Source organism: Bactrocera latifrons, unplaced genomic scaffold (genome assembly GCF_001853355.1).
Source record: "Bactrocera latifrons isolate USDA-ARS-PBARC rearing strain unplaced genomic scaffold, ASM185335v1 scaffold_73, whole genome shotgun sequence".
Taxonomy (NCBI): Eukaryota; Metazoa; Arthropoda; class Insecta; order Diptera; family Tephritidae; genus Bactrocera; species Bactrocera latifrons.
Window position 1 is genome coordinate 299,863 of NW_017537412.1, and position 12,901 is coordinate 312,763.

Genomic DNA, 12,901 nt, shown 5'->3' on the forward strand with positions numbered 1-12,901 from the left:
ACATATGCACGTATGTGTACAAGAATAGTTTTATTGCGCGTAAAGTCAAATGTTTTGCTCTCTTTTTTAATTAATTATAAATTCATAGGCACACACATACATAACAATAGAAAATATAGAGATTTTGTTCCTGTTTAATATGCATTAGCATTTGTATGGCATATGTTTTTACACATTTATGTACAACTTGGAGACGATTGTACACATTGATTATATATTTCCGTAATTCGTGTATTTAACTTAATGCGTATAAATTCTCAGCATACATGAAAGTACACTAAAAGAAAAAACTCAAACTTTATTAGACTTTGCGTCTTCATCGTCATTTTATATACATATATCAAATATTAAAACAAAGCCTTGGCATTGTTTGACACTATGGATTTGTAGTTCAAGTTTTATATAAGTATGTACGTATAGAGTGATCCATTTCGAGCTTTCCTACTTTTTTTTAAAGAAAAAACAAAGAAAATTCAAATTTATGGCGGAATGTTTTTTATCATTCGAAAGAACATTCTTTATCTATTGAGTCCAATTTTCTATGACATGTTCGAGCATTTCGACTAGTAGTAACTGGCGAATGACATGCGTGATGTTTTGCTCCAACACCTGAACGGAAGCGAGATGTTCCGCAAAGACTTTAGACTTTTCATATCCCTAAACCTGAAATTATCTGTTCATCGAAGTGTTCTCTGAATAAATCCATTGACTGATGCGATGTGTGAGCAGTGGCGTCTTGTTGAAACCAAATGTCACTGAGATCACGAGGTTCAATTTTAGGCATCAAATAGTCGGTTATCATGGTGCGATAACGGTCGCCATTGACGGTTACGTTCTCATCGGCAACATTTTTGAAGAAATGTGCAATGATGATTCCACCGACCAAAAACAAACCACACTAAACCGCTGTTTTTTTTTTAATGAAATGACAGTTCTTGAATCTTTTCAGACTGATCTTTGTCCCAAATGCGAAAATTTTGTTTATTTGCATACCCATTGAGCCAGAAACTGACCTAATCGCTAAAGAAAATTTGGCTCGAAAACGTCGGATATTCTTATAACTTTCCAAAAGGTTAAAGCGTTTTTCAATTTAAGATCTCTCTGCACCAAGTCGTCCCATACGTCGGTCCACCGTATTCGTGTCAGGTATGGCTGCTATATTTTCTCCACCGCGTGCTGGACGTGTTCTATTCACGCTCAAGCTCAGTACCTTGAAGTCGACCAAAATCAAATTTTTTTGTAAATAAAAGTGTTAATAAAAACGGTACAAAAACTATTAACTGACCGTTTTCATATTCTAATTTTATTCTTATTTTCGGAAGAATCAACACGTTGTCAATTCTTATTAAGAAGCCCTTTTCGCAGTCCTTAAAGCTCTGCAGCAGTCTCCCCTATTTCGGCTTTCTTCTTCTTCGTAAGGCAAAATCTCTGATTTTGCATATTCATATGTATATATTGTAAAATGTATTCGATTTTATTTTATTTATTCAACATTATCAAAAAACTTTCTTTAATTTTATATTTTTCTTATTTTTATTCGCTTAAATCTCATTACTAAAGATCGCTGTGCTCGGTATCTGGAAATATTTTGCAATATGATGTCTGTGCAGCAACTAGTGTGGTCAACTTAACGTCAATATTATTATCTCTTTGGCCGCACAATCGTATGCATTAATGCTTATATGTAGACGTGGTATGTTGCTCTCGAATCCCCAATGAATTGTATTTTGATCGCAAGTACGCTGGGGCGTATGAGTAATGTGCATTTGTGTGTGTGTGTGTGTGGACAACCAAAACATATGCCTTTTGACGAATTTCGCAAGCATTAAACAGACATACATACATATATGCATGTATACATGTAGATTTGTGTAGTTGAAATATAATAATTTCGAATCCACTTGTCATTTGCGCAAATGTCACATACTCTCCGAAATCGCTGCACGTCAATGGGAACTCATGAAAAGTTCAGTTGATAACAAATTTTCTACGAATTGCATTGTTCATCTCCCTTTTTTTAATATAAACAAATGCGAATTAAGCAACTTTATTACCTTTAAGTTATTGTCTCAATGAAAGCTTATTGATGGTATGAGTGCAATTTCCGGAGTCCCAGGAAAAAGGTGCTTTTTCGTATGTTTTTCCTTTCGGTTATGGATTCTGGGTAATCTGATTAACGTAAATGATAGATGACAAGTTATTATGCGATTTATAAATGCTTATTTGTATTTGCACAATAATACAGTTGCTTGTATAAATTACTAGTATTTATGCTTTTCCAGTTCCGTTTATATAAGTAAGTATATAGTATAAATACTTGCCTCAGTTTGTGTATGAACGTGTTGTTCTTTCTTAATCTTTACTTTAAACTTATCTGTTATTAATGAGAGACTATAAAGGCACCACTTCAGTTCGAATATTATAATTAGTTAGACAAAGCTTTAGTCTGTTGAAGTTTCTTCTCGACTGACTTGTGAATAACTTTGTTACAAACATTTTCTACCAGATATAGTATAATGTCCAGATTACATTGGTAATTATTTATTTATATAATTGTTACGCACTATTGCGGTTAAAAATGTATTTTTTTTTAATTTATGAAGTTAGTGTGTTGAAAAAGTAAAAAATTTAACCAGATGAAAAAGCAAGAAAACCTTGGAAATTTGCTAAGTCGAATTTTTTTTTATTTTTACCAAGGCATTTCCAGATTTCAAATTCAAGTGGTCAAAGAAGTACAATACTTAAAGTTGCTTAAAAAAGAAAACAACAAGGGATGTGAACTTAAAAAATCAACCACAAAATTATGTCAGAATTTTTGAAGAGTGAAAAAAACGTCAACTTCTGCTGCATCGAAGTTTAAATATCCCCCAAAAGTGTATTTTTCATAGCCTAAAAGGATAACAAAGGATCTTAGAAAGTTTGCTTTACAGTTATGGTATATGCTACAGTGATCCGATCTAAATTTTTTTTTGGATGTTGTGGTGCAACCTTGGGCAATAACTTGCGCCATATTTCGTGAAGATATCTGGTCAAATAATAAGCTTCTCACACATGGTTTTGATTTTGATCGATCAATTTGTATGTCAGCTTTATTGTATAGTGACAAATTAATCGATCGTGATTAAAATAATTTATGGATATCTCAAAAACTGAGGGACTAGTTCGCATATGTACAGTTGGACAAGCAGACAAGGCTAATTAGATTCAGCTCGTCATGCTGATCTTTTAGTATATCTACCATGTTGTTCAATAAGTTTTGTCGTTTTATAAGAAAAACACAATTATAGATTTAAAATACACTTTATTATTCAGTTTAATCTCCTTGAATATTAATACACTTGCTCCAACGATCCATTAATCTGTGGATCCCATCCCTGTAGTGAGAATCCGGAAGGTCTGCCAAATGTCTTTTTCCAGCAGTGCTCCAACTGTTTAAACCACCTGCAAAGTAGGCGCAACGTTCAATTCAAAGTCTGGAAAGGGACTTTTTCAAGTTTAGAGACAAAAACCAATAACATGAGTTCAAATTCCGATAATTCGGTTTAAGCTTCAGGTAATCGATGTGAAACCCGCAATTAACACCTTTCCGATTGTGCTTAAACAACGTCAGTCCTTGCTGAGAGGTACAAACATTTCTGTCCGGGGTGAGCAAACGCTCTTTCCATCGAATTTTAATTAGGGTGGTAGGATTAAATTCTTATCGGATGTTTGATATCATATTTTTCATAGAGTGCGAACCACGTTCAGATTTAGAACTAACAAATGAAGCGTTGTTTCATTAAGCTATTTTTTAGTGAAAACTTAGCATTTTATCTCAAAAAGCTCATCAAACGTATGATTACTAGTGATGATACTGAAAGCACTGAAAGTCTCGGCTAGATATTATAAAATGTATATGTTTGAATTAAGCATTATAATGCTTGTATTGACTCAAAATGAGTCTATTTTGAAGGTCATAAGAAAGAATTGTATTAAAATAAATTAAAATGTATTTTTTTCTGTCAGTCCGGTTCAAATTTGATCATATGTTGTAATATATTTAGTTTTAGTTCTATCATTTAAAATTCCATTTTTACATACATATATTAATAATAATATTTTTATCATAATATAATATTATTTTATAATCAATCCCAATACCAACTCTTTATCTTATCTTATTTTCTCGCACCATTTCCATAAGTAGCGCCTTTTGCCTCAAATGTGCAAGTGCATTCATTTAATTGTCAGCGGATTCCAAGAACTATTCAGCCATTAAACAATAAATTCAATGAACATTTCTCTTTATTGGAAATAAATAATACCATTTCCATTCTTGCAACCTTCACATTTATCAACCTGACCTACCCATTATTTAAGTATGTTTAACCAATTAGCGGTACTTATAGGTGGTACAACACCACAACATAACACAGACATATGTATGTATGTATGTATGTATGTATGTATATAATTCATATGTGTATATTTGTAGCTTAAGCCCACAACTAATTTCAGCTTTTTCTTCCCATCATTTACTTTCAGTTGGCGAAAAGCCATACTCTCCGTCGGCACAATATTGCTGCACGCGATCGCCACAGTGACGGTGGATGCGTCGCCTATAGCGATGACGACAACAGCGGCGACAGTGTTGACAACGGTGGCGGCAACACCGTCATTGAACCCTTCAACACCAGGTAAGTGCTTAGCACATGCTTACAGAATAAGCACGTGCGAAATAGCCGAACAGTAAATAAATGTGGTTTATTTTTGCACTTCATTTACACGTCACTCAAACACAATAGGCTATTCACGATCTGCTTTAGTTGTATTGCACTCATGGTGTTCATTTTAACTTTGTTATTTTTATTACAATGTTCAATGAGCTAGAAAAGAAGCTTGGTTAAATAATAGAAGGCAGTTCTTGCTTTAACAGAATCTGGCCGGTTATACCATATTGAATATCTGATGGCTTCATAGAAAAGCTTAACGCACACCATCCTTTTAAAGTAGGCTTCTAAGCCAATATAAACATTAAGCCAATGTTTCATCAAATTTTCCATACATTTGTTTTAAGCCTCGGCTGGGATAGCCTTCGGTGCCTTCAACGATATTTGTTGTTTTCGGTTTCGGCTAATTTTTGAAGCGCCATTCGCTATTGTATAGCTCACGTCTCTAATGATGTGTTTGAAGAATGCAGTGTTCTCAGCTATAGTGTCAAACATCTCGATGGCAGTTTTGCCAAAGGTTCATGACTTTTGGTGCGAGTAATACGCTTAATACCCAAAACTGTTAATTGCCATTACCCTGTGAGCGGTGACCGACAGATTGGGAAACCTTAGGACGGATAAAAGACGATCTAGAAAACTGCACAGGTGAACTAAAGCAAAGATACTGCTGGTTATGTTTTAAATCATACGGTCGTTTATATACTCTGACTATGGGATGTCTGCCATATGAGACGGATTCAGGCAGTTTCAGTAGTGGCGAACCTCTGTTGAAGGCGCTTTCGCAGAGGACTTAACTTAAGTAAAAAATTGAATTTTTACTTTTCATATTTTTGCACTAATCTTATAGAAAACTAAGTTCAATAAAGCGTGAATAACCCTAACATAAGAAATCTGTAGATAAGAGTAAGCCATTCGCACTTTAGAAATGTTATTGTGGCGGCTTCGTTATTTTTAATCGGCACGAAAGAAGGTTGCCTTAATTTAGTAGAATCGATTGGTGGACTATCTGTTTTAGACTATTTTACTACATTGACTAATATACTATCAATCTAGAAATTTGTTCATTTACTTATATGCTGTTGTTGTTGTTGATTAGAAGTATGTATATATGTATGTACATATAATTACGATTTTTGAACCCAATTGTAGAGTTCAAGATCTCAATTGCTGTGGTTGATATCTATGACCTTAGCAAAATCTCCCACAATTCCTTGAACCATGCTTACATTTACGTACCCGCCATTCCACAAATTTGCAATTTTTATTGCAATCGCAAAAACAAGAAAATGAGTAAATATATACATACATATAAGCACATTTATTTTTTATCGCCAACTCGTACATTTCAACGGGCTTTCGATGACATTCACAGTACACAGATACTATACATAGTATATAGAAATGGAATAGTGAAATTTCTCATAACCGAACACAAACCGTCGCTGGTTTTTGTCCGGTTAAAGGAGCGACCCACATATGGCGGCGTAGCAAAATGTGTGTCTAAAATATATTCTTACTGTTAGAAGCTGCAATTCAGAACTATAGTTTTACTGAATAGAAATATAGTATGGGAGCCACTGTCAGCCAGGACCAAAGGAATGGTAGTTATCCCATTAGTTTCTGTTGAGCTGTGATTGCTGAGATTATCAACTAAAAGACTGGTGCAAAACTCCACAAATTAATAAGAATTAAAAAAACGTGAACTAAAAATTTTACACAATTTTCTTGTCCTGTCCGTTTATCTGAGATAATTTCAACGAAATATTACCAAAATAGAGTCCGTGTCTGGTCATTGAATGCACTTATTTTAGGTTATAGGAACTTCTTTTGTATGAAAATGTTAATGAAAACATTGTGTTCATGAAATTTGTCCAGTTATGTTAGTTGCCCGTATTGAGAGAGATTAGCCGTATTGAGAAATTTCGCTGTAATATACATAAATATACTCACATATATACATATATATATGTACATATTTACATGAATGCGCCTACTGTTCTTGTCTTCTTGACATTTTGCGATATTGCAATAAATCACCATTTGTTCATCAATTTCGATGTTTTCCTATTAATGAAACATTTAATTTCTCATTCTATAAAATATAACGGCATAACGGCGTTATAATTCCTACATCAACGTAATTTTATTGCTGTTGATTTGTTTACACTTTAGGTTTCTTTACTTTATTAGTTTGTATGTATGTATGTATGCCCGCAAAATCTCAGAATAGAAGAAAACAGAGTAACAAATGTCAAATTACTGTTTTCAAAGAAATCCAATAGCTCTTGGCCATATTCAGGAGTGTGCCACTGTTTATGAGTACATAATGTATATGTGTAATCATGTCATAAATTCTCCGTAGGAATATTCATAAAGAATGCTAGTGATTAATGAATTGGAACTTGTTCTCATTTTCGTACAGATTGCCAAACGAATGCTATTTCAAATAGTTTTCGATATTTCTAAGAAGTAAATTTTTTAAAAACGTTCCTTTTGCTTCGAGAATATTTAGAGTATTTGGCGTTTAGTAAGAACTCTCTCTCACCGCCAGCGTCTACACTAAAGTCATTAGTACATTCATAGTAACATTTCCCTAATCTTATTAAAGTACTTAAAAGTTATTCACGACATCTAACGAATGCATTGGTTTCCTTTTACCCCGTTAAGCCAATATCTGTCAAATTGGAGAAATGAGCAGTTTGCCACAATTTCTGACTTTCAGCTAGTTATCTTTTCGCAGTGCTGTGATATGAAAAAAGTTTTATTCATATTGATCAGAGCCAAGTTCTCCAACTACAATTCTTGATTAGTTTATCATGTGCTAGGTTTGCCCAATATACAAGGTGTGTTCCAAAGTAAACAGGACTTTTAAAGAAAAAACAGAACAAATGATTGTTTTTGGCAAAATCAATTTATTTTATTAAAAATTGTCTCCTTCTGCTTCAATACAGAGCGAACGAGTGTTTTAGGTCGTTGGTCGGCATGGCCGCCAGTATGCCGTTGCAAGCCTCTTGAATGGCCTCAACGTCTGAATAACGCTTCCCTTTCATGAGCAAATGCATTTTTCCGAAAAAGAAGAAGTCGCACGGTTCCATATCAGGTGAATATGTGGAGTGGTTAATGGTTAAAATGTGATTTTTGGTCAAATAATCGTCACATGTGTCGATCGATAATACGGCGCATTATCGTGCAACAAACGCCAATTTGTTTTCTTCGCTCGTTGACACCAGGGGGCGTTAGATTAAAAAGTCCTCGTTAGCTTGGAACGCACCTTTTAAATACTATTCTCGTGCATTAATTTTCCTACAGGGTACATTCGTATGTGCGAGTGCACCTTTCGTGAATATGTACATAAGTAGTGTCTATGTAGCATCGAAATTCATTGTAATAATTCGAGTTTTCTGGTTTTGGTTTTGTATTTCATTCTGCCGTGCCGGTATGGTACACCTGTCACTTTTCTAAGGCAATACAAGTGCGTTTGTTCATATATAGGTATGTACGGGCAGTCCAGGTTTGTACATAAAGCCGTATTATGATTTTCGTTTGTGGATTTTTAAATACTTTGCATGTTAAGTGTTAATTATACTCCATGGAAGTTAAGTGTGTGAGATGTTGTTGTAGCATCGGAAAGTATTCCCCGGAAATATTGGAGCAATCTAAATATACATACATATGTATAATTATATGTAATTACAAAGTCACACTTCTTTAATTTTATTGTTTATTTAGCAGTAAATTTCACGCTTAGGAAATAAAAGCCTGCCAACAATTGTTGTACTTCTGAAACAGCTGAGTGCTTTGTCATTTGCGCCATTACCAGAATTACTTGAGAAAATATAACAGTATTTACATAATTACATATTTATAATAAAATTCATTTAAACGAAACGAAAATATGTGACAATAAGGCATGTTCTGTAATTTGTTAGAGCTCCACTTGTTAAAGCCTCGTTTGGGATCGCCATAGTGGCTTCATCAAATTTTGGTTGCGGCTCATTTTTGGCCCGTCATTCGTTGGTTTTTGCACACTTTCGACGCCATATTCATAAAACCCTGTGTCGTCAGCAGTAAGGATAAGAAAGATACAATTCATGCATGTCTGCAGCTATGGTAATCATAAATTTTGGACCTCTAATTGCTTTTTATTTCGAATGATCCACCAACAAGTTATGAGGGGCACGGTTATCCTCCTGATTTACGAAACACCTTCGAATAATTGCTACCATTGCTGAATTTTTATATTATAAACAAAATATATGAACTTTGCAACGTAGTTTGCAACACCCGAAAGGCAACGCCTGTGATCTTATAAAATACATATATGAATATATTTTCCCCAAGAAGTTGCTCATTTGTCGGACTCGCCAATATTGGCTAACTATAACAGGTAGAGTTCTCATTGCCGGGGATCTCCCTTAACTAGACGAATTTCAAGAAAAAAACATTTATATTACTATTTTTATACAAAAATCATAGTTATCTCTGACAAACGAACTTTAGGAATATATTTTAAACAACGCCACACATGATTACGGCTTCTTTAGTACAATAGAAGCACTACGACGGTGGGTCTCCGATTATGAGGAATTTTACTGTACATGCCATGTAAACTTAATGATTAGAATTAAGCGGTTGTAAGGAAAACATTTTTAATTGAACTTTCGTATGAATTTTTGACCAAAGCATTACTTACTGATTAATTTCGGGATTCCCTGCAGTCAACAGTGATGTGGGTGCCTAGTCGCGAGTGCGATGACTGTTTGTTTGATGACAAGAGATGTTTCGTCTTGCCCTCGTTAACCACTACACCCATTTGCTTCTGCTGCCTTACCCATTTTGAAGAAGGCGGACTAATGGCGCGGGTGTTAGGTCAATGATATTAATACCCTCGACGAAAGTCAGCAGCTGTACACTCTTATAGAAGATGGTACCTTCTCGGTTTAGTTCTGCAGGTCTGCAGTAGAGGTCCTTCCCGATCCTGACCGTGCTTTTGGTGTTGCTCAACGTCAGCTTACACATCCGCATTACTTTCGCGAGGATACTAAATTCAGATATCACGGCATAAAGGTAGTCCCTTTCGTCCTGTCAAAATCAGCTTTGAAATCGACGATGAGTAGGTCCGTGTCGATTATCTTTTCACGGGTCTTTTCCAAGATTGGGCGCATGGTGAATATCTCGTCAGTTGTTGATTTGCCAGGCCTAAAACACTGATAAGATCCAATCAGTTTGTTGACGGTGGGCTTTAATCTTTCCCACAATACGCTCGATAGAACCTTATACGCTATGTTGAGGGGGCTTATCCCACGGTAGTGGGCGTAGATTATGGAATCTCTCTTTTTGTGGATTGTGAACGTCTGCTCCATCGTCATCGATTGGAGAATCGGGTTCGCCTTCTCCTGGCGTTACGTTTTAACCGCCATTCAGCAGGCTGGGGAAGTGTTCCGCCATAATACTCTAGGGTGATTCACTGGTAGATATTTCTTATCGGTCCCATAGCTTGCAACACAAATTTTACATACATATGTGTATGTATGAAGCAATAATTAAATAACAAGTTATTTAAAGATCTGCTTAATATTATAATAATTATGATTATTTCTAATAATGATTTTAATGAGTTCATTAAAATGTATATACATACATACTTACATTTATACACAAACCCTTTTCAATGCTTAGTACTTTTTGCATAAATATCTGTACTGTAAGTATGCGCATATGTGTCTCATTTTGAAAGATGAACGGAAATTTCACCATTTATTCTATTAGTGAGTGTTGTGATAAATTATTTCGCATAAAACCGGATCTCAGAGAATTGAAGCTTCTTTGAAACAAATCAATTACATACATGTATACATACATTTGTATATTTAAACGTTATAATTCTTAATCGAGCTTGCGTTTCATCACTTAATGGATTTTGTGAAATGATGCTATCAATACTCTGGAAGAAGCTCAATTAACTAAATTCTTGAAGTTTGTTGTTTACAAAAGGATATCAGAAATCATTACTTATGGTCACTTGCTTTATTTACATATGTATATACTTTTATATACATATATATATACATGTATTGATATGTACATACATGTTTACAATCAATATTTACAAACACAACGAATCGGGCAAATCTGTTATTGCGAACAGTGTGTATTGCCTCGAGGAAAGAAAGAAGTGCCCCAAAAGAGCTGGGTTACATATTTTTCTCACTTTTTTCTACGGAAATATATGGTATTATTGCGGTTAGTAATCGCCAATTAAACATCCGGTGGATTTGGTGGTAAATTTCGTTCGTTTTAGGGAGTCATAAGCTCCTTCCGTTCTCTTCTCTAACCGACTATATCGGCAAAAGCTTTTCAATATGCCTCGCATAACATCCGCGAATGCAAAAAGTCGCTCAACAATATTTCAAATGTACAAATGAAATTCGACATCTACTAAGTTAGACGTAAATTATAATAAATTATATTGATATATGTGATAATTATATAATTAGCGCAAAATATTCCTTATAATTTGATTTCAAATAAATGACTTTACGCTCTATTATGAGACATTTCAGGTCAATTTATCTCAGTCAACAACTATAATTATTGCCATACCTATGTACATATGCACATTCATATAAAAATGCTTCCATATTTGGCGACCTTCGGTCAACTGACAGGTATAATCTCATACGCTTTATATAAATCGATTCGTGGCAGAATATAGACTTTATATTGCAAAATCACACAAAGCGCCTTCAAAATATGCACCTTTTGAGCTAATAAAAGCAACGCTTAATCTAATTTTCCATACACTTGACGAATTTTGTTTATTTGGTTGGGGCAAATTTTTTGAGCATCATTCGCTAGATTGTTGGACAGATTGGACATCGTATCCATAAACCCATGTCTCGTCACTACATAGTAATAAATCGATTGATGAATGCAGGTTGTTCAGCTTCTTTCTCGACGTCGTTTGTGCAAGAGATTCAGGTTATTTGGTACGACTTAATTATTGACTACCCTCATACTCAAAATATTAATTAAGCTATGTTAGGTATTGGAAAAAAATTGTTTATTGATTCAATTTGCACGCGGAGTAAATTGATCAGTCCGGGTCAATTTTGATCATGCTATTTTTATAGTCCGATGATAATTGCCTTCTTAATGTAATGTATATACCAGGTTCGATCTTCAAGCTTTGGACATTTTTTTGTCACTGGTACATTTGTCCAATATAATATTAACTTGCTATTGACTGTGTACTGTTACACTCAAATTTATTTTGCAGGGTTTCTAAAACGGGGCATCCGAGTGGGACACAATGGCAACGCAGTTATAATATGCAAAACATTCGATTTATCAAACACGTGGTTTCATGAAGTTATAGAAAATAAAACAAGCAATCCGCTAAATACTAATGATGAAGTAAGTCCGTTTTGTTCATTTTTAAATTGTCTTGCACGAATTAAAATAAAATATATTTCTTTTTTAATCATTCCAGATTTTAAATAATTATGCGGTGCTGCTCTTAAAAGGTATTAATCGAGACGGTGTTTACCGATGCATGCAAGGGGCGGAAATTTTGAGTGAAACTAATTTGACAATTGGTAAGTACTTAAATATGCTTAGTTTTAAAATATAATATAAACTCTTAAAGAGCTTAGGCTCTGTATTGCTTGTCAGCTGGACCTCCTAATGCGAATTCAGGGTTGCATAAGCGAAATATATAACGGAAAATATTTGTTTTAATATAATAATCAGATTAATCACAAAGGTTATAGTGTAATATTTTTTCATGGAAATAAAGCACAGCTTTGTTTTCTGTTGGTAATTTTGGGTATTATTAAAAGTTCAAGCTCAAACTCATGTAGTAAATCAGAACGTATTGCGTAGTTTTTCTCATATTCAATAAATAAATTTCGTGCTTGACATTTTTATTATTGTTGTTTTTTGTCAAACAACGAATAAAATTCGTAGAAACTGAGATGGGATTAAGAACAATATTTGCCGGCTTATCGTCGCATTTTGGCACCATACAGAAAAATCCTGAATATTTTCTAACTATAAAATTAGCACTGTGCTTATACATATACATACATACATCTTCTTCTTGATTGGCGTAGTCACCGCTTACGCGATTATAGCCGAGTTAACAACAGCGCGCCAGTCGTTTCTTCTTTTCGCTACGTGGCGCCAATTAG

General features: G+C 34.4%; 1 protein-coding gene across 1 annotated transcript in view; it reads left to right on the plus strand.

The window, feature by feature from the left end:
* The window catches only part of LOC108976162 (cytokine receptor-like), a 51,062-nt gene that overhangs the window by 18,231 nt on the left and 19,930 nt on the right, over nucleotides 1-12,901 (plus strand). Inside the window, exons 2-4 of the mRNA XM_018945098.1 lie at nucleotides 4,525-4,676; nucleotides 11,989-12,125; nucleotides 12,202-12,307. Of these exons, the coding sequence (XP_018800643.1) occupies nucleotides 4,525-4,676; nucleotides 11,989-12,125; nucleotides 12,202-12,307 (395 nt within the window). The remainder of the gene's footprint in view (nucleotides 1-4,524; nucleotides 4,677-11,988; nucleotides 12,126-12,201; nucleotides 12,308-12,901) is intronic.